The sequence below is a fragment of the Zerene cesonia genome, chromosome Z (genome assembly GCF_012273895.1).
Source record: "Zerene cesonia ecotype Mississippi chromosome Z, Zerene_cesonia_1.1, whole genome shotgun sequence".
Lineage (NCBI taxonomy): Eukaryota > Metazoa > Arthropoda > Insecta > Lepidoptera > Pieridae > Zerene > Zerene cesonia.
Genome location: NC_052122.1, coordinates 9,835,710 through 9,859,879, shown reverse-complemented (window position 1 = coordinate 9,859,879; position 24,170 = coordinate 9,835,710). Strand labels below are relative to the sequence as shown.

At 32.4% G+C, this 24,170-nt stretch overlaps 1 protein-coding gene across 2 annotated transcripts in view; it reads right to left on the bottom strand.

The window, feature by feature from the left end:
* LOC119835876 (aryl hydrocarbon receptor nuclear translocator-like protein 1) overlaps positions 1 to 24,170 on the bottom strand; it is a 52,123-nt gene that overhangs the window by 12,628 nt on the left and 15,325 nt on the right. For both annotated transcript variants that reach the window (XR_005288069.1, XM_038360950.1), the window contains exons 2-5: positions 18,482 to 18,654; positions 7,858 to 8,021; positions 6,309 to 6,496; positions 5,260 to 5,431 (exon numbers count right to left, since the gene is read on the bottom strand). Coding sequence is in view for 1 of the 2 variants with exons in the window: in XM_038360950.1 (XP_038216878.1) it covers positions 5,260 to 5,431; positions 6,309 to 6,496; positions 7,858 to 8,021; positions 18,482 to 18,654 (697 nt within the window). In the remaining variant the exon portion in view is untranslated. The remainder of the gene's footprint in view (positions 1 to 5,259; positions 5,432 to 6,308; positions 6,497 to 7,857; positions 8,022 to 18,481; positions 18,655 to 24,170) is intronic.

The following is a 24,170-nucleotide window of genomic DNA, read 5'->3' as shown; positions in this document are numbered from 1 at the left end:
AAAAAAAAAAAAAAAAAAAAAACTATACCTTTGTATATGTGTTGTATGAAAATGACCTAATCATAGCTAAATTTGCATAGTAGAATAATAAATATTTATATCACAAATAAACACGAACATTTAATTATTTTGTCTCTGTCATTTTGTAGATTGTTGTTCATAGCAGAAGTATTAATTTTGGACTATTTAATCAATATGAAACCTTTTTAGCCATTACTTGCTCATCTGGATGTATATTATAGCTTGGTGTTTATGTATTCTGTCAAATTTAGGTAATCAAAATAAAACGTAATTTCAAGTGAATAAATAGATAGGTGATAATAAAACTCGTGTTATTGCGTCTTTCTTGTGAATAAAGACAACAGTGAATTTTATCTTTGAAAATCATTTAAATTTGGAAAGCAATCGTATAATGTTAATACTTCGAGAAACTAACTCTAACCATTATAAATGCTGACGCAATTCTTACATAATAACATCATGTCGAGTTTAAAATGATGAAAAGCCTTTTCAAAGAAGGTCGGTGAATAAAAAATACGGTAACTAGAATAGAACACATTGACAGAATGGTCTAAGAGCCCGCGACGGTAAGACCTTCGTCATGAAAAAGCTGAAAATCTCTCTGTGTATGTCCACTATACAGGTAAGTTGTTCTTACCTGTATAGTGGATGTACACACTCTGGGCTCTGAATGTAGACCGCGGTGACATTGGCAGATAACAGGCACAAAAAATGTGCAAAATTATTGCTCAAACTCTTCATTACATAATATAAAACAAAGTCGTTTTCTCCGTCCCTATGTCCCTATGTGTGTTTGAATCTTTTAAACTACGTAACGGATTTTGATGCGGTTTTTTTAATAGATAGAGTAATTCAAGAGGAAGGTTTATATGCATAACAACAACTATTAAACTACTCCGAATTTTATTGTTGTAATCAAAGAAATCTCACGCGTTTTTGACCTCCCAGATATCCTTATAGTCAGGTTAGTTTTAATTTTGATTACAAAAACGTAACATTATAAAAGCTAAACTTCGCACATGTTACTTAGGGAAGCAAAATATAATGTTTCCTCAGTAGCTGGACAGTTTTGAGAGTTACTACAGCTTGCCAGGCACATTAGATCTATTGTAGATCCGAGTGCGAGCTTTGTATTTGTAACTGGTTGCGAGAACGTAACGCTTTTACTATCTCATATCTGATATCAAAGCCACAACGATACAAGTTTCACAGCCTGGCATCGTTCTTACTTACTTATCTGAGGACGTACACGGTAAACTTTCAACTTTTATTGTTTGCCGTCGCATGCTCTTGCTCTAGAAGACGGAGCGTAATTGATATTCGATACACAGCTATTAAATTAAACACCGTTTGGAAGAAATGGGCGACGGAGGCATTAAGTTGACAAGTGTTTGGTAAACAATCGATAAAAGGTAACCGCTTGTACCTAATGTCATAGCACCCAGTGTTTTTTTTATGTCATAGTCGGCAATGGTGCTGGTGGGTCGCGTCGGTAAGCGCTACCACCGCCTATGGACATTTGGAGAGGTGTAAGGTCGAATGCAGACCTTACGCCTCTTCAAATGAATTGCCGACTGCCGAAAATGGAAAGGGATTAGGAAAGGATTGAAGAGAGGAGTAAAAGAAAGGACTGGGAAAGGTAAGGAAGAGGATATGGGCCTCCGGCTCCCCCAATCACCGAACGAAACACAGCAGTATGCTATTTCACGCCGGTCTTCTGTGGAGGTGTGGTACATCCCCGGTGCGAGCTGGCCCAATTCGTGCCGAAGCATGCTCGACTACCACATAGAGCAACTTTTGATCAAATAATTTTAATTTGAATCTTATGATTATAGTGTTTTATCGATATTAAAATTACGAAACAAACGGACAATACGAAATGTCCGTTTGTTACGGGCCCATTAGCTTGCCCTTGGTCACTTTTGTGCAATAGACTTCTAAATCTGATAATTCACTAATATTATGAACGTCACTCTTTCATGCCTAAAAAGTTCCGATCTATATAAAATTTTATATACAGATAGAACATAATCTGGACAATAATATAGGCTACTTTCTATACGGATACCATGTGAGTAACGCCGCGGGTGCTGGCTAGTATATACAGTACAATACAGTCCGTCATGCTTCACTCTTGTGCATCTGACTATATATATATATAGAATCCCCATGCAACAATCCGTCCCCTATTCGCGCCTTCGCGTTTCGTTTCCGAGATAACAAAGGCTGTACTAGACTAGGTATCTATTATTTGTAAACAAAAATCAACCAAACTTGCTCGTGTGTAAAAACGCGATGGACAGATATTTTTCATATAATATTATAGGTATGGGTTTCAATTGCTTGTCAATAATGTCATAAACTGCCTAACTTTCTATATTTAAATAAAAAAAAGACGTAAAAACTCATATTTGAAAGAAAACCTGTTGCGTAAAAGAATGAATATTTTATTTTTTTAATATTTATACACCATCAAACTACGTGAAATTTTAACCGAATGACGTGATTCTTTTTGTGTTTGTTATGGAGGTTAGTATGAACTCTATTCTCCCTCACCAGGAATACTTCTTTGATCATTAAAATGGGGACGAAAACATAAATCACGACATACCCATTATTGAATAGGACCCATTATTGAATAGGTATTTAAATGTTGGATTCCATACATGACCTACCTTTTAGGTATCATTTTAAAAAGAATAGGAATAGGAGTGAAAAGTCATAATTAGACTATGACGTCATTATTAATATGTTATAAAAAATTTCGTACTGCATTTTTATGCCTTATGCAGAATCGGTTTCATTTTACATATTCTAATGAAAGGGTTGCTATCCGTAGGCTAAATTGGGGGATGAAAAATGCTTTAAGCGTGCAGGGAAACTTTCAAAGTCTTTTTTAAGTGAATTATGGTTTATGAACAATATTTAATTTTGGGGTCGCATTTTGAAGTTAAAGGTTTAAAAGGACGAAAATTTATAAATAAATTGAATTCATCATGTTAGGTAGGTTTAAACAGAATTGAAGTTCATGACTCATGATTTCGATGATGAAATTAAAAAATGCATATAAAAACGGTGTTTATGTCACCTTCAAGGTTATGCGTCTTATTTAATATTATTAAATAAAGCCCCGTATTCATGGTAAGCATCTGTTGAGCAACAATTGATAAACAATGTTGCTGCAAACTCTTTGTAAATGTTCGTTCGTCGGGTGAATGAATATCAGCAGGCACTGTCAATTCCGAAGCACGCAGCGTTTCTGAACAAATGTATATGATATGAATATTTATTCTAGCTGTTCGCCCTGACTTCGTCTGTGGTACATGTATAGCCTTCATCATAGAGTGAAGTTGCAGCTTTCTAATTGTGAAAGGATTCTTGAAATCGATCCATTGATTTTTGCTTTATAACGTTATATTATTAGATATAATATTATCGACGTTTCTGCCACCTACCTATGCAAAATAAGAAAAACATTTATTATGAAGCACCGACTTCGACTTGTAGTAAAAGCGTTTTCTATAATGTTTCATTTTGAATAATGAATGATGACGTTACACTTAACCAAAATGTTGGATCATGCTCCCAGCTCGATTTTAGTTTATTGGCTACGAAATAGCATTAAAAAATATTGGATCGCGAAACGTGATTTCAAAACGTGAAAGTGGGTTTTCCGTTAAAACCTTTCGAACGCCTAGAATAATTAGATCACCCACCATCCCGCCTGACATATCGAATTTCACCTTGCCTTTACATTTCAAGCGTATAATCTATACTGCATGGGTGAATTTTCATCTATAGTTTGAAATGTTTTAAATATTTAATGTAGGTCACAACCAATTAAAAGAAATTCACCATTATAAGATAGCATTATTTATGGTCATTGTGATGGGATACATAAATTTCGAATATTAAACAAACTATAAGTTGTAAGTTTTCACATCCTTTTACTAACTATTTAGGTTTGTGCATTTGTGGATGTAGTGTATGTACTACATGTGAGGTAAGGATTTAAATGGAATTGCCCCTCAAAAAGACTAAAGAGATATAATGATTTCAAAGCATAACTTTGGTTCAATGAACTAGGTGATATTTACGTGGGATGGAATTTAACTGACAAACGTTAGTCATGTATAAGTAACATTTGGCGTGTCATACATGAAATTATAGTGATTTATGTAGGTAAATTAATTTTTTTTTTTTATTAGTTTCTCTCAGTGTCACGCGTTCCCGCGTGACGTGTCTCCGCGTGTATATGTGTGTATAGAATATACGTATTAGAACCCAAAGTTCTTTTTCTTTCAAAATTTCTAATTTAAAAAAGAAAAAATATTCTGAGTATATGTTTAAATAAAATTTAATTATATATTAAGTTTTGAATTACAGAATGGAATATTGATTACAACGATATGTACCTACGTTAATAATGACAGACTACTATATGTGATTGTTTCATTTTCTGTTAACGTTATAATGTTTCATAGAACAATCATTTGATATGAATTCATTCAGTCGAACAACAATATTGAAATTACCAAAAAATAAAAGGCATCTTTTCATAAAAGTAAATATTTACGTCGAGAAACGCGGTTTATTTGTTGACCGTGCGTTCCATAGATATCCGAACAGGATGAGTAATTAAGTGAAGTCAAAGCTCTGCTTAGATTATTATTGAATGAACAGAAGGTCTGAAATAAAGGAATGAAGAATGCTCCTGGTATTGTTTCATCAACAAAAGCATGAACATGACTGAGTATAATTGAAATTAAATTCCACAAAGCTTTACGCGGAAAAACCAGATGTTGGTATAACATAGTCCCTACAATTCGATAAATAAACACAGAATTCTAGACTACATACAGTCAATATTGAAATAAATACAAGCAATTGGCACAGTAACAAATAGCATAGGAAATGTACCGGATTTAACAACTGTTGAAGCGGGTTATCATCATCATTGAATTGTCGATAACGGACATATGTTCCCAGTATATTTTGCAGACCGTGAAACAGTGATTATTTCCTTTTGAGATACATTACGACCGATTATTTGGCTTATTTTTGAATTTAATACTGATTCTGTGACTGTTAAATAGCATTTTACAAATATGTACAAATATGTTATTTACGTAAAAGCTTTGTCATTTTATTTACTTTCAACTAGGTAGGATACTGTTAGGATGTATTCAAAATGTCAATTGAATGATAAATATAGGTGAAATCTTACATGATACTCACAACATCATTTCCGCTCGACGTCGGGTTCTCGCCTCTGAACCTGGCGCGTCTAACGATTTGGCAGACGCGATTGTACTTCGGGCAAGCTTTATCCGCCATACGGAGGGTCCCTTCCACGTGACATGTGACATAGTGCACCGGCCCCGATCGCTGTTGGTTTAGTTTCTTAAACCTTGAACGTTGATACAAAGTAAAGATGTTAGGGCCTTATTCAATTAGTAGGATTTTATTACGTGCTTCGAATGTGTAATGTGTTTACGATATAGAGAACTTGACTAGCAGAGTACTAATGAGGTTTAATTAATTATTGTCTGGCTTGTGTTTTTATATAGAGTTGTATTTTAGGGGCATTTGTTATTTACTATTTAACAAAATAAATGTACATGTATGTTATTTATTGAACTTTCTATGCTTTTATTTATTTAATAAAATAAGAAATGGGAACAGACAGTTTTGCTCCTGTTTCGCTTGAGGACTTTGTTTTATTAAAAAGTTATATTGCTTTTTAGTAATTATACAGATTGAATTGATGGATGTCTCTTACCTAGAGAATGATAACAAATCGAAATCATAAGTAAATTTCATACTCAAATAAAAATATATTACGTTTTAATATAGACAGATCACAGATTTGTAAGTGCACTTGAAAATAAAAAGAGTACAGCAATATTAGAAGTATCGAAAGATAACATGACGTTTGCGAAGTAAAAAATCCAAATGTTTTATGTTCGTATTGCATGAACCTTAACATGGCCTATTACAGCGATACGCTACTAATTGCCATTTCCGAGATATTTGCGATATACCGACATTTTACCTTTGACGTTTCATAAAATTGTCAGCAGAAGTAAGATCAAAGGAGCTTTTGCAATTTCATTTGTGAAGGCGCATTGAAGTGCACGAATATTGAATTCACGTGAATTATCCATAGTGAATGTTATGACATCGTAATTGTTTTGTATGATATTTTTAATTGACGGAATTTCTTTGTGCTGTTACGAATTTACAAAGCAATAAATAAATACAGCAATTCATTTTTAAAGCGTTACCGAATAATGAAACTTCGCCTCTCGTTTCTGAGTTCTTCTGCTATTCTCTTCTTGCCTTCGGGGTCTTCTGGTATTAACAGTTCTCCGTTGGAACCCAACATGGTATTCTGGGGCATTAGTTGTTCTCTTAGAAGCGCATGGTCGTGTTCGTGGACGTAGCTGTAGATACTCTGGCCGAGTAGCTCCAACTATTGGGAAGGAATCGTTTTTATTAATAGCGCGTTCGTAGTATTGAAAGTCTTTGGCTTTGATAAACTGATATTATGGTAAAGCCTGGGAAACAACCAATTTACATTTTTATAGTGTATCCGTAATATGTTTATCAGAGCCGTTACACAAATAATAATAGCTGATATTTCGCATAGCCACTGTTAAAAACATTGCCATTAGCCGCTGCAAGAACATCGATGTCCAGATTACTTACTATTATATGATACTATTATAGTAAATGTACAAAGATATTGTGTGAAAAGTTTAAGATTATAGTTTAAGAAATTCATCGATATATTGATAGTTTAAGAAATTCATCAGAATTTTATTCGCTCAATAACATCGGAATGAAGTTATTTTTCTTATTACGAGCAGCGAGAAACGGGAGCCAAAATCAATGAGAGCGCAACAAGTGTTTCATTTCAACCACTCCATACTCCCTTCTGAAGATTCCGAAAGCAAATTTTGCATTGTTGCAGTGTATTGAAATGACATTTATTGATTTATGAGTGCTATTATTCGAATACTTATAATGGAAACTTTTCAGAAGTATGCGTATTTATAGGAAATCCCCATGATTATAAGACGGTCACCGTGGTAAAAAGTATCCTATTTAGAAATTAAAAACTTTTTAACGGATTTTAAACGCGATTTATTCATTATATTATTAACCCGACGTTTCCTATTATTATGTTACGTTATGAAGTATCCTATTATTCTGTATCCTCATTACTATCATGAGACACAAAAATACCATCATCAAAATTTCTCCGTTGTGACTTGTAAGACAAACAAGCATACTTTAGCATTTACAATATTTTTATGTAATAGCGGGCAATTGGGTTGTGATTCGCCCGATGGTAAGCGATTACCGCAGTGGTAATAGCATATTAATTGCCCGTTTTTAAGGGATAATAGAAGAGGAAAGTACTGACGACAGGAATACAGGAATCGACTGAGAAAGTTGATGAAAAGGATCCACCACCAGCTCAGGTTTCTAATGGTAATAATTTCACAGGTAATAGCGGGTATTACACAAATAGAAACCCTTCAAAGAAAGACTCCCCTTTCATAATAATATAAAATATTTTTCCATTTTCCATTTTAAAAACTAGAAGTGCGAACATTTCTAAGTTTCTTTTGTTGAAACTGTTTACGTAAATTCCTTGCACCTGATCGTACTTTATAAGTACCTACTGTGTATTGTGTATTGTGTTATAAACAATTATTTTTTGTATTTACTGAAAACAGTTGTTTATAATATGGACATTGAGACACTATAAATTATATTAATGATACTTCGCATAGCAATATAGTCTTTCCTTTGTGAGACTGTTACCTCCGAGTAGCCCAGGTATTCTTGTATATTGGGAGATACCACCACAACTAGTCCCTTATACGTTAAGGCAATGAGGAAACCCTTTAGCGTCCTCAAAAGTGTCTTCGTGAACTCTACGCTGAACCTGTTGCATTTCGTCTTAGTGTCGATAGTGTCCCCGAAAACTGTAACAAAATAAAATAATGATTCCATCTCATTTGCATTCAAATTCAAATCCATTTGTATTTGTATTAACGCATCGTGCAAAGTAAAATAATAAATAGATTCCATGTTTGTTATATAATAATCGGCATTAATAAAAAGAAAAGAAACGCTTTTTCTATAAATACATAATAGCTTCACACTAAAAGATAAATTCTTTCGCAGTCACTACGCTTTCTAGTAACATCGTTTATTGAAAAATAAGTCCTCTCAAAACTGCAAACAACTATAATAATTTAAACGTAAAATAAATAGTGAACTGTTAATATAAAATTACATTACCGAAGAGCGCTCGCAACAGTGTTGTGATAAAAAGACAATAAGTTGGAACCGGATGGAAATTGCTGGAATTTTTTTGAATGAGTTCGATTGACCGGACGTACTGAACACAGAGAAGTTTAGTTTGAACTTGGAAGCGAAATGATTACGTGGCGAGGAAAAAGCGACATTCAAGAGGAAGCTTTCAAGAATATTTTACAAATTTTATATGAGAAATATTTCATAAGCGCAAGTAGTCATTTTATAAGTTCGTTATAGAAAACTACTGGCTGTTACAAAGACGTCTGATGTATTGTTATGTATTTAATATGTATACAGTATAAGCATTTTTATATATGTGTGTATATATAAAAAAGATATAAGTTCGGAAAACATGCATTTGTTTATTTCAAGCATTTGTACTTTCAGTGAAACATTCATTTTAAGTAATTAACTTCAAAGCCGTTTTACGACCTTAAGAAAATAGGTTACATTTGTAATTAATATGAATTCATATAGAAAACGAAACGTTGGCTTGGTGTAATTATTTGGAGGTAAAGTTGTTTGTATGCTTTGACAACGTGGTGTTTCAATAAAATAAACATTTTTGTTTTTAAATATCACGTGACGTGTCACACATGATTTTATACAAAAATGTTTATTTGTCACGCGTGCTGAGCAATGAGCAAACAAAACATTTCACAATAAATCAGATTATAGATTAATAACATATTTCGCAATACCGTCCGTAGTATTACATCGAACATTTTAATAGAAACCGCCCTTTGTAAATAATTCCAATGTTATTATGAAAAATAGGTATAACCGGATACATTCCTTCTTTAATGACCAAGAGAAAACATCACATGATTCAAAACAACAGTTTAAATGTACGGCATAATACTTCAGTATCTTATTTTAAAAGTGACCAATTCGTCAGCACTCAACTTTCAATCTTAACACGTTTATTTCTTAGTGACGTTTTTATGAGTTTCAACTACGCATCAATGTCCGAATGAATTTAGCGTGCGCTTATTAAAACTAGATAAATAATATATACGTGTACGATAGCGCAAACGTTGAGAGGTTTAACTCGTTGGCGCTAACACTTGTTGAATATATGACAAGATGAAAGACCGCAAAACTAAATGGCTCAGTTTTTTCAACCGACACGTCGACACGTGAAAGTTCAACAAGTGTGTGCTCGTTGCTTTACGTAACACGTATATAAAAAGTGCAAAATAAAAATGGAAACTGCGTTAAAGGCGATTCGGAAAAATTTCCGCGAGAGGCAAAGCGTCGCCGACAGCTCCGCAAGGGTGTCCCGAACAGTCGTTACGTCAAAGTGGCTCGACACAAAGGCCTGTGATATTTAAATCGAGTGGCAGCGTTGTAAGGCTAAAAAGTGTTTTGATAAAATGTGACACGTCCCCAGTGACCGCTCGACGAGAGCTACAAAGTCGTATCGGATTGACAACATTCACATGTCGTGTTCCGCACTGAATAACTTGGCATCGCTTTTCGTCCGACGTGAAGCATGGTCAAACACGTGGTTTAAGTAGTACAAATTCAATTGGTATCAGCGCGTGACTCTTGCTATCACTGCTCAAATTAATTTTAGCGATCTGCGTTTATTATTTATATGTTCCAATGTTTATGTTGTAGCGTACTTATGTAATCATAATTCAATTATGCTGCAATGGCGACTATTGTTTAATTTATTTAAATCGTCGCCTATTATCAAGAATATTAACAAGATGACGCTTTTGTTGAAACATTATAAAATCCTTACTGCCTTACATGATAATATAAATGCGAAATTGTGTTTGTTTACATGTTTGTGTTGATTTCACCTCGCAAGGAAAGTGATGTTTTCTTTATTGATTACTCCCAGCTTGAATAATCTCAACAAACCCTTTGAATTTATTCTAATCAAGTGGGCGAAGCCGCAGGTACAACACATTATCTTACATGGTTATATTGGATTATTATATGAGTGAAAATGGAAAAAAAATATATACGCACGTGTATGCAGTTTTTTTAATTCTATGCATCGTTATTTTACAAATGTTTGTGTAAAATATAAAATTTTGGTAACGTTATCATAGCACTAATAGTGTTTTAATGACGGAAATTATCGTTTACAAAAGTAATTCAAATAATTATTTATACAAAGACGGTGATCGCCGTACCGGGGTGAGGTGACACTCCAGTTATAAAATTGGACCAAATCACATTCCCTATCAAACTCAACAATAATTGCGTCAATCGGTTGCGGTACAGAGCCAAAAAAATACGATCGTTCTCCTAAAACCTGCTTCGCTTATGGCACGGCGCGGCGATTGAAAAATAAAGGTTTCAGTAATAATTTAAAACATTGCAATTAATATCCGTATTTCTATTTATTGGATTTTCAATGCAAGTACGGGTTATACATGAGCATAAACATTCTATAAATAAATGGTAAAGGTACCTATGTCCGTACCTAGGTTCTGCGAAAATGAAAATGGAAACTAGTTCATTTCTAGGTAAATGTTAAAATTCTGCTCATATTTCTAGGTAAATATTAGGCTTCATGTTGGACATGTTCACGGAAATTGGAAATGTAATTTCATATACATTTTCAAAGCGTTTGCCTTTGTGGAATACATGTTTATATGTACGTCGTATTTAAAGAGAACCATATTTCAAACATTTATTGAATTTTATTGATATCAAGAGATTATTATATTAAAAAATAAACAAACGTTATTTATATAATGTTATAACATAAAAGCAGTGCATAAATATTGAAGAGGGATCAAGATATTTTCAACAAGTTTTCTCAATACAATGGTATATGGTAATAATAATATGTTTACATTCATTAAATTCAATAGTTGTCTGTTACTTCATTGTTGCAATATTATACACTTCAAAAGCTTCTGTTATAAAATGTATTAACATAACATGCAATCTCACATTACATTTTAAATATTCGATGTGGAAACGTTATTTAAGGAAAAAGTAAACCGATATTATAAACATACCAGCCCGTTTGAAAATAAATACATGTTATAACGCCCAATAAATTTACGATAGAAAGATAGAATTAAATTTATATTTATAAAAAAAAAAACTCAAGAATTCTATTTAACAGATCTGCCCTATGCTTCTCGAGGAGTTAACTGATCTCCATTTTAACTGCTGTGAATTAAAAGACAAACTGTACTATGCCCTCTAAAGAGCTGAGTATCATCGTCAAATGTAACTGGGGATAAGACACAGAAATAATTCAGAAATAGTAGGGAATAATCTTATATATCATAGGAGGATTTGTGAGAAAACCAAAGACGCTGTCGAAAGCCGGCGCTAAACAAATGAAATTGTTTATGCTAAGAGCGAAGGATCCGTAATAAATTACTAGTATAGTTCATGACGGTAATACATCACACTACAATATAGTAAAATGAGTAAACAATGGCTCTATTACCGGAGAATTATTGAGTTTCACTATCCAAAGTAGCTTACACCTACCTAAATCATAAATATGCAATGCCTGACTCATACGACGTCTGTGGCGTTGTATGCATTAATATGCTATAACAATGAAATAATATTTTTGTTTGTTTACTTTTATTTTATAGATTTCCTTGTTAAGTTTATTGTTCTTGTTCTCTTCTGCCTTTCATTAAATTATACGAGAATAACGCGGTAAATAAAGAACCATTTAGTCATAGAGTTATACTCCTGTATAAGTATTCACCCACTATGCACTAATTCTATACAAAATATTGTCTCCTATTTCACTTTCTATAAACTTTAATTCAATGACAAAATATTATCCTTCGCATGCGGAATTCATACACTTTTGAATTTATCTTAACAATTTAAATTAATCTGCAATTGCATCTTACAATCTACCCGGGTACTTTACGATTCAATTACGAATATTATGATAGATTCTGTGCCATTTTGCGATGTCATATAAAATCTAACTTAAGAAATAAGGTTCGTGCTTATTCGATATAGGTACCTTAGAGTACCGAAAGATAAAATAAACCGTTATTGAAGTGATAAAAGGATCTCTGAGTTAATCGTAGTTTTCATATATATATAATCTGACAAGAAACTGTTCATAGTTGATCGCAAAGTCAAGTTAAAAATTTTCAATTAAGCTAAAACGACAAAAAAGACATTTTAACTAACGGTGCGAAATAAGGCAAAATTATATCTTTCATGAAACAGAAAAAATACATTCAAAATATACCAATTCAAATCAGCAAACACAAAAATAAACGAACAATCATATAAAAATCACCTAACAAATCATGTGGCTTTATTATCTTCATATTGTAATCCGCTGGTACATTCCGAGACATAACAATTATAATATGTTGGAATGCAGTGAAACTAGTAAATTATTCTGAAGCGTAGTTGATCGAGATCATTGGTGCTAGACAATACTGCGTCATTTTTAGATTACTAGAACAATATGAGCTACGAACAGGTTCTTTTGCTTATTTATACTCATAGTAATAATCTACTACCTACCTGCCTTGGCGCAGTATAACAATTCTGTGAGTGATGCGAGTGCATTTTAGGCGCTTTCTCAGTCGCTCTATTATGAAAACGGTTAATTTTAAAGACAAAAGTTACATGATTTTTTTTTATTTTCAAGACACGCATTTTATAATAACCTCTATTTACTCTCTAAGGCGACATGATATCAAGACGATTTACTAATTTCCATTTCAAGGACAAAAATAATTTTACCGCAGATTGAGGCCTAAAATTCCCAAACGACTGGACTAGACTATATTTTATATCTTTAAACGAGCAATTCTTGTATCAATATAGGGTTTCGGGGGCGATAAATCGATCTAGCTAGGAATCTTTTTTAGAAAATGTCATATTCGTGTTTTATCGAATTAAACTTACTTTTTTAACAAATAGGAGGCGTTTGAGTAGTCCCAATTTATTATGACTCTTCCTGACATTTATTGGCGAATAATAATACTTAAATATAATTTCCAAAAATCACAATTTATAAAAAAAAAGCAAAAAAAAAGTACCGAGCAAAGCCCGGTCATCCAGGTACTCTGATTAATTATTAAACGCGTTGTGTATAGTATTTTCTTGTGTTTGATTTTACGCGAGTATTATACATTTAGAAATTTAAAACTTTTTAACCGATTTTAAACGCGATTTATACATTATCTTATATCTTTAAACGAGCAATTCGTGTATATATATATAATTGGAATCTCGGAATCGGCTCCAACGATTTTTCATGAAATTTAGTATATAGGGGGTTTCGGGGGCGATAAATCGATCTAGCTAGGAATCTTTTTTAGACAATGTCATATTCGTGTTTTATCGAATTAAACTTACTTTTTTAACAAATAGGAGGCGTTAGAGTAGTCCCAATTTATTATGACTCTTCCTGATATTTATTGGCGAATAATAATACTTAAATATAATTTCCAAAAAAGACAATTTATAAAAAACAAAAAAAAAATATACCGAGCAAAGCTCGGTCATCCAGGTACTCTTGATTATTAAACGCGTTGTGTATAGTATTTTCTTGTGTTTGATTTTACGCAAGTATTATATATTTAGAAATTAAAAACTTTTTAACCGATTGTAAACGCGATTTATACATTATATTATTAACCCGACGTTTCGAACACTCCCCGTGACCACGTCCACTGTAAACTTTCGAAACGTCGGGTTAATAATATAATGTATAAATCGCGTTTAAAATTCGTTAATTTCTAAGCGTTGTGTATATTTCAGAGATAACCACCTCTATAAGAAATACCACCTACTACCTACCATGCATACTACAAAATTCATGACATCATATTATCATTAAAACATGAGTTTACATGCATTTACAATAATATGAAATACCATAATTTTATAATTCGCATTCACAAATGCCTCACATACAAAGCAAATATTAGTTTCTACGCATACATAGATCGATAAAGGATACAATTAGAAATAAATAACTTGTAATTGCAAGCTTCTGTATTCACTACGTTGTTTGTTTATATATTTTATCATTGTGTATAAAGTGTGCTAACACTTTTTATTTATTAATTGCCCCATCGTAAATTTAACGATTTATGACCGGCCTGCAACTACGAATAATATAATGTACACTATCACAAATTTCGGATATAAGTTGAAGATTTGGTAGTTGAAGTATAACAAATAATTACAACATTGGGGCCCTCAAGAAAAGTGCGTATATGTCACGTAATGGCCAACGGAGCACCTGTTGCATCACGAATGTGTATATGTATACAAGTGTATATCTGCGGAGATGCTTTGCTGCTTTTCCATAAAGCGAAAGCCAGTCTATCTAATACCATAACACAGATTTTGATGGAATTTAGATTGTAAATATCTATACATATAAATAACCCGAGGTCCAAAAAAGGCAACGTTAAATTTATAAAATGATATTGTTAAAGTTTAGTAATCATAAGTTACAAAATTTGGACAGCTAACCAATATTCGAGGTCATCGTTTTAATTGTGGGATTCAAGCATGCTTAGACACGAATTGGGCCAGCTCGCACCGGGTAAGTACCACAACCCCACAGAAAACCGGCGTGAAATAATACATAATAGTTTGTTGTTGTGTTTCGTACGGTGAGTGGAGGAGCCGGAGACCTATTTCCTTCTCCTCACCCTTTCCAGTCGATTCCTTCTTTCAAGTCATCAATCCTTTCCTTATCCGTTATCCCACATAATAATAGGTAAGTATATATACAGAAATATTTTTAACAGAATATTATTGAGGAAATGCGCCATTGTATCCGTATTAACTATATTGCATAATCAATAAACATATAAACAAAGCAATTAATCTAGTTAAATTGACGCTGGACTGTTGACAGACATGTAAATACATCACATATGAATTGCAATATGTGAACAAGTCTTCACTGAGCGACAGAATCTTGGAAAAGCAGCTGTTGGAAAGCAGATCTCGTAAGCTATTTAGTGTACTTAAATTCTTGCTCTCGGCAGACCCTGTTTTATTCAAAGATATTGGAAATGTTATTGCAGTTACTGAAGCGTATTTCTTCCAGTTACCTCTCTAACGTGTTTACATGTTGTTTTATTCCATTGAATGCAACAGATATTATATATGAATATCGCGGTTTCGTAGAGTATTAGATCGTTCATACAAAGCATAGACTGGATGTATAATTATATGCGTATTGAAATTTATAACTAAAACGAATAATTCATATATTTGTCCCAATTTATTTAACTATAAAAATCAATTCTACGATGTTGGTTGTTTAAACGAATTTATTTTAAACTGAATTAATTTAAATTTCAGACTAAAATTATGTGGAAATATATTATTCTTGCACAGAATAAATAGCATTAAAAACAACGGATACATTAAATAACTGGAAATTTGAAATTTCCACTGATTTCATGTATGTCGTAAAAATTAATTAAAACACGAAAATCAACATGAAGTATTGAAAACAAAAAAATATTATATAAAATGATTTTATTTTGCGCATTACCCTAAGTGAGTATTTTTCATCTTACAAAAAGTAAGGGAAATGTTTGTTGTATACTTTAGTTTCAATGGTGTGACCATATGCCATATAAACTCTGGTTATACTACAACGCTATTCCTGAAAGAACAGAGGACCTTAATTCGTAGCGAAGTTTGATTCAATAAACCGGCATTTAACGGCGCCCTAAGCCTATGCCACGTACATATAATTTATTTTCATCATATTAGGTCCACAGAATGGAAAAAGCTAGAAATTAAAAATGTACAAAATTCGAAACAAAAAAGTAAGAGATGATCAATTTAACACTGTTAAAAGTTATAAAAAAATGGACGCTGTCAAAACTTTTCTAATTTTTGTTGGTTTATGTATGACGTTATAACTTTATAAACCGCGTTTGTTCATCTACTCCTGTATTAGTAGTTTCCATAGATTTTCACGAAATAATGATTATTTACTAAGATTTTTCATGGACGACGATAAAACGACACAAAATAAGCCTTGTGTCTAAATGCATATTTAGCATAATTAGACAACTGTTTTATAACGCACAACGCATTTGTTACGTTGAAATTCAAACGTGATGGGCGCTTGATCATAGTAGTGAATGTAGATGACTTTTATGGAATGCCACTTTATAAATCCTAAATGAATTTTTACCTAATGTAGTATATAACAAAGTATATAATCACTAACCGTAATTCATTGACAGTTTTTTTTAAACTCATATGTCTAGAGTCAATGTGAGTGTGTGAGTAAAAACTCTGTCTTCTTTAGAAATAGGCAAATTTCATCAGAATGAATTTGTCTTTCACGGAACTTTTGTGTTTTTGAATAGTTCTGCACTAATAAATTTATAATCAAATTATTATCCACAAAGCTCAAAAGGATTACAGATAAACCAACATCGAGAATAACAATATTAACATAGTGGTATGGACTTTCCATTACGAATATTGTGCTTACAATTATTTGTGGTTCTAGCGTTGAGCTAATCAGTAATATAATAAATCGGATAATGATATTGCTATAGTAATCCTCATTCGTCGCTAGTAGCAGAACCTAAAACATAAACCAACATATAAGTATTCATTTTCACCATTAATAACAATGTATGATGGTGCAACAAAAAATTATTTTCAACAAAATCAATGCATCCTTTGTTCGCTTTAATAGGTTTATAAAGAATTTGTTCTCTTTATATTGCGATAAAATGCTCGTCTTTAAGAATGTTATGTCTTTCTTTGTGAATTATTTGTCTTAGTCAATGTTAAGAGTCAACAACTTTGTTATAATTAATTTGTAGATTTGGAAGAGGATCATGAAAACGATAGGTCATCCTATTACAAATATACGAACCATCTGAACAATACACATACACAATACCATAATAAATACCATAACATTTCATCAGAAAACAAGATTTTTCTAAACAAAATCGCTAGAACGTACTGGAATATCTCAAAACAAGCCTTCCTTCATTTCCCAGTACTATGTTTACATCGCAAGCGGATTATTAAGTTCTCAGATACTCTGACAAAACGCATTTATATAAAAGTTACATTCATACACGTGTAACTCCAACAAAGCTTCCTTGACATCGATAATGATGTGAAATACAAATGCATTTGTGTAAAACTCTAAGCCTGTGCTCGTAAGTGGATAATCCGGTGATTATCAGTGTGTGTAATGTCTATGTCGGTTTAATGGAGGTCAAGTTTAGCATAACGCATTTGGCAGGGCAAAATTCGAAATAAACGTTTCGTCTATCATAGTAGCGAATGCGGAAGGCATTCATCGAGCGCTTTTCATTGGCTGTCTCCCCCTGTAGTCCGTTATACCATTACACTCAACTTTTAAAGCAATATTTCCTTCAAAGCATAGATTTCACGCCGTGAAAGCAAAGTTCCATAAATCGCTGTGTAAATGTTGGAAGCTTGTGAGGAAATTGATTTCAGCATCTTGTTGACATCTTTAATTTTCTTCGGTTTGTACGTTGTTAAGAGAAATGTACATATTATTATTTTAGCCTATTTATTAACAAAATTCTAACGAATAAAAAAATACGATAACTTTTTCTATTAAGCCAATAGGTTTCTACGTAACCGATGTGCGAGTTACTTTTTTTTACCTAATACACTAATAATAATTATCAAATTCCTATTGTTCACAGCTTTTTTTAATCACAAACACCTACTATTTGTTCATACAATATCACATAAACACCTACGTACTATTGATGGTAGGTAGCGGGTAAATCATCTTATGAGAATTTATCAAAACTCTTTAAAGATATGTAAAATGTATGGCTTGTTGCATTTCTGGGTGTGTTTCGTTCCTGTTTCTGATTGGTTTATCTGTCAGTTAAAATGACAAATAATATATGAAAATTTACGTTAAATGTATCTTCTAGGAAGTTGAGTATCCACGGTTAGGGCCGACTTTTCAATCCCCGGTGAAAACGTATCGGTCAAATATTGTACAAAGCGACCATTTCAAAAATTGTTACACGTCTTTTGACATTCACAGGTGAACTTTTATTATTATTGTGTAACACATTATTGGTCGGATAAGCTTTAATCTAATTAAAATCGGCCTTTAAAATTTTAAATGTCGTGTATTAGTACTGACCGTATTGATGTGATCGCAAATAATGCGCTGTGAGTCGCAGCTTGCTGATCTTGTCTATCTTCCTAGCTGGTATCGCCACGGGCGGCACGATGGTCGCTAGGTGGGCTATCGACTCGTTCATTTTATCCCTCCTTTGTTTCTCCGCTTTATTCCGCATCTCGCGTGGACTGTCCCTGGAACAAATTTGGTTCTGTTGAATCTTTTCACTGGATGGGTAGATACGCAAGTTTATCAATTTAAAACACGTTTAATCGTTTTTTAATAGACTTGGCTTTTATTAGACTTTTTAATATTTTTGAAGTGAAAACTTCTTTAGGCGCGTTGAGCGTTTTGGTAAAGGGTAAAATACTCGGTTCGCGTCACCGACATGCTAATGATAATTTTTTCAACCACTTTGTATTTATGTTTTGTTCATGATTTGTTTAACCCATCATATGTAACTAATAAATAAAACATAAAAAATTTCATATAATTTTTGCATATAGTTTTAATTACTCTCAACTTAATAGTTCCGTTTTCACTTCTATCGGCAGTCCCACGACTGCTACTGTTTTTTTTTTGTGTTTAAATTGTATTTGTATTTGGTATGCTACGTTCTCACTAAAAAGCATAAAAGGAAACTTGCTTTTCTTATTTTCAGCACCGGCGTCGACATTACACTACAAAATAAAAAAAACAGATCATAAGTAGCTAATATTACACATAGCGTACTCGTTAGGTGACGGGAAAGGTGTTACATTTTCTGCAGAGCTTTTCATTTTAATAATGCTTTAAAACAAATATGAAGAGCTAATGAAAATTAAATTTTACAAGAATAACTTGCCTGTTAAATACGAAAGTTTCGTTCACGTATAGTGTTCTATAGGTAATTATGTATCTATTGTGAATTGATGGAGCTGGTTTAGTGTATATTTCAAACATATTTTCTTTTAATTGACACATGACATTTAATGAATTTAACCATGCGAATGTGTGTTTGTTTCTTATACTTTCACGTCGCAACGCAACATAATTAAAAATGTGACGGGACGAATGTTTTTTTTTATAAATATCAATGAGGACAAGCGTTAATTTTCTTCAATTGAAGCCGCGTGCTAAAGCTTAAAAAACGGGCATTATCAGCTATGAAACGAAATACTCGTTATATGTAAATTGAACAAATATTCCAAATGGAAATACATTATGAACAATATCTATAATTAAATGGTACATTGACGTGTAAATTCAAACTTGAGAAGTTGCAACTAAAACACCGAATATCCGTTTTATTTTCGGTTAACATAACAATTACGAGTTTGTAGCAAAAATCCTCTAGTTACCAACAGCTAATTGCATGCTATACGTGATCACTTGCTAAACATCATGTAATATGAACTAGAATCGGCTAAATTAAGCAAAATGTTAGTAATCTGAGCGATTGTGTTCTTATTGACCGACGCCCCAAAATCAAAGTAGATTTTCAGTTCGACTTGTGCTTTTGTTTTTTCGTGATTTTCTTACTCGATAACTACGCGGTTTTAAGGGTTCCATACTTCAAAAGGAAAAAGACGGAAATCTTAGATGACGTATTTATAATGTGGAGATATGAAAATCGAGTCATACTTGAGATAATAAAAGTGTTACTTGGTAAAAGAGTGCGTGTGTTGCTCTTAAATGATTAGGGACGATATATTATGTCTATAATATTCATACAATAAAACAATAGTTTCCACTGTTGTTATTATAAAGGCAGTTTTTTTTTTACGTTTAGAATTTGACTGTTAATAACTCTTAGGTGATATGATATCATATCATATCATGTTACATTGAAATTTCTTAATGTGAATAGAGTAATGTTTTATAATTGATAACAGGTCAGGACAGATCAAAAAAACCACACATGTAACATCATATGTTTATCAGAGAAGTGTATCATAAAAATGCACTGATTGTGAGATAATTGAGGATATTATGGCCAGATATCACTAGTTGCTATGTATAGCTTGAACTATTCATTTATCGATATATCAAATGTTGTTGCATACCTAATAATTTTGTTTAATGGTTTAAATCAAAATACGCATCTATCTAGCAAAGCTTAGAATTTTGAAATTAAACCCACACAAATTTTCTAAATATGTGCATAAATGAACAGCATGAAATTTTCCGAACAAACGTAATATCGTAGACCGTGACCATGCCATGTTACATCACAGACCGCTTAAATATTGGACACAGGATCAACCAAGTAATGTCGCATTAATAGCGAGTTTGTTTTACGGAAATCACCAATGAAGCTCGATGTAAATTGGAGGCTTTGACGATGACGTATTAATATTGGAATACTAGTAACCATGCTATTCTCGTACTTGCTTTGGCAAGATTAATCCGAAATGTGTGGTGGATTATTATTTCAAAAGCCAGATTTACAAACGGAAGTACAAAGTGTGAAATACATATAGAGTACAAAGTGTAAAATACATATTGCATGGAGTGAATTTAGTATTTGTATGTCAATCTTAACGAAAAAATATGCTATTAATATATACCTATGACGATTTTTCGTTGCTGTGTTTGTTTGTTTTGAATATACTAACTCGTATTAGATATATAAGTAATACGTTAACAATTGATGGATAATCATTTTAGGTTTATTAGTTTTGCCTCCGTGTGAATTAGGATAATAAGTTTTATAAATTTAAAAAACTTCAATTAACCTGATCAGAGCCGAGCTGCTATTCCACTGCTCTACATAACCGTAAATATGTTCAATACAAAGAAAATATAGAAACAGTTTCCGTGTATTCCTATATTGAGAATAGCGATAATTGACTATTAATTTTCCTTTATTAAAATCATCACTTTTATTTTTACATGGACTCAATAGCACGTTTATAAAATTTCTCTATGCATTGCATTATTTTCTTTCAATGTCCTTTACAAAGATTCCGTGTATGTAAAAAAAAGCGTATAACCTAGCTTTATGCAATTAGTCAATGGAAAATAGATCCGGACATATGAAGCTAAAGTAATAAATCGACAAAATATTTGAGATTAATTCTTTTTTTATTCGTCTAAAAGTTCATGGATAGGTAACATAGCTTTTAATTTCAGGCGCTATTGCAATTCCCGGTAGCCAAATATTTGACATGGTTTACTTCACGCGGCGTAAACGTCGAGTAATGCAAAATGTAGTATACATTTATATGTATTTTTTGTGTTATGCTAATATTCTTTCACCTATGTAAACTAGAGACAAATAGATATTATAACGTAGTTATTAGTAGACCGGTATATAAAAAAATATTTCACAGTTATTGCTTTATTGTGTGAAACTCTGTTACCAGTTAAAATTTGCTAATTGCTTATACGAAAATTATTATAGGTAAGCGTCATATTAAATCGTTCGAAGAATTAAAAGGGATACCTATATGACTCGAATAAGAGCTTAATGTTTGTGAGATAATGTGTTTGTAATTTAAGACGGACAAGCTGGGGAAGACTTTACAAACAGTAAACAAACAGTAAACAAAGCATAACCTTTGAGTCACCAAGAAACTGGTTACAATGTGGTCTTTGTTATTGGAATAATAATGTCATCTTTTCTTAAGAAGCATTAAGAGAAGATGACATTAGGGCCTATTCGGACGATATTACTTACTTACACAATCTTAATAAACTTGATATATTATACTACGATCAAATCAAAGTAAACATTGAAGGTATATTTGTAATAATATGAACTAGGAATATGAACAGAGTTATGAAAGCAAATAATTCCATGATTGCTTATCTTTATATCAAAGTTACAAAATAACCACGGGGGATTTATACGCAAATGCAATCCGTTTCATAAACAACTTATGTAATTCCAATAACCTCATTTCAAATTCATCCTTTCCTTTACAATAATTTCTCCGTATTTTTATCCCACTTTATCTGGCTCGTATCCAAACAGAGTCTCGCATTAAGTGCTAGGCTTCACCACAGACACTTGTTGAACTTAGGATTAAGCCCCGACGCGTGGGCGGCATGAACTATGAACTCGCCGATTCATTCGAATAACATTTCCGAAAACACTTCGCGCTTTTTAAGGTGAATCGTTTGGAATTATTTTGTGTTTGATGTTGTTGTCTCGCTTGTATGGGTCCCTGGGGTATTGTGACGATAAAAACGTCGCTGTTTTTCAGAAATCAGATTTGTCCAATATTTAGTATATTTCATCTTATTACGTTGAAATTTTTGACCATCCATCGGTTTGTATAATATTTAAAAATAGATGACTCAAATAAATGGATAGATTTATGGACCTTGATGATCATTTTGTTTCTAGTTGTATAATACAGGTCATCGACATTATATACAATTGCAGGAAATGTATACACTTCGCAAAATATTTATTTATTAAATATTATATACACAATAAACAGTATTTTGTACATTTCCAAAATTTTCCGATTCAACATATTTCCGATAAAATATTCACTAATAGGAAGCAGATTTCAATATCATTTTGATAATCTGTTACATTGTTATACATGTGTTACCTGTATGAAATGTGACAGACATTTATAATTAATCCTACGCAACGTTAACACGGTGCGGAGAGTATGAACAATCAAAATGCGAAATCTATTGTTAAAACTTTGCAATTTAACAGCGTCCCCTGCACGTCAGTCAAATATTATGTACATGAAATGAGAATTTTGCAATTAACCCTTCCAGACCATGAGCATCGTACATGCTTGCATCGTCAGCTAGTGTGAGCCGATTTCAATAGTATCACAATACCACGTGAGCAGAAATATGTTTCAAATATATTTCTAACCTTTGTTAATTTGAGAAATAGAATGACACTGTTCGTGTTGCTTTGGGTAAGGTAAGACTTTGACGTGCCTTAATTATGTTATCAATCAATTATTTTTACATAAATGAAAATACTGTTGATAAGGGTTAATCTCAATAGAGTATTTTTTACACCTTAGTAATGGCACAAAAAAGGTTTTTATAAAGAGAAAAATGTACTGCATAAGCTGGATCGGACCGTTAGTACTTAGGTAATTTCTATAAGTTGTAAGAAAAATGTAATTATATTGAAACGGGGTAATTTCCTACTTGATTACGTTTGATTCTTCTTTACGTTTCATCTTTATAAGGTATTATAATAAAAACCCACTTTCAATACTGCTCCAATTAATTATTTTCGTATCGATAAACAATGTAAACAATATAGGATAAACTAGCATCTAAAAATAGAGGAAAAAAATAGCGACTCCTTCACAATTTTTTGTATGCCTCAGCAAATGTATTTTACTTTATTACAAAATATTATGATATATTATTAGACTTTAATTGCATTTTTCTTAGTTTGGAGGTATTTATTAGGTTTAATATTTGCATTTAATATTTAAGATGACGTCACATTCGAACAATTCGAATTAAATGTGAGGTTTTCGGTTAAAAATTTAAAAACGAGACTTGTGAAGAAACCTCAAGATTAACATTTAGCGAATGCGGTAAGAATACCGAGTCCACATCCATCTTACTTAATGCAATTGCTTAGAAGTGCGAAGTTCCAGTAACTTGCATTAATCTATATAAATAAATAGAATTGGGGTGTCTGTAATATTGAAATAACCGTTTTGTCATTGAAATATACCAAAATATTTTTTTGCATGTTTTGTCTGTCCGTCTAAACAGCCTCCTACAG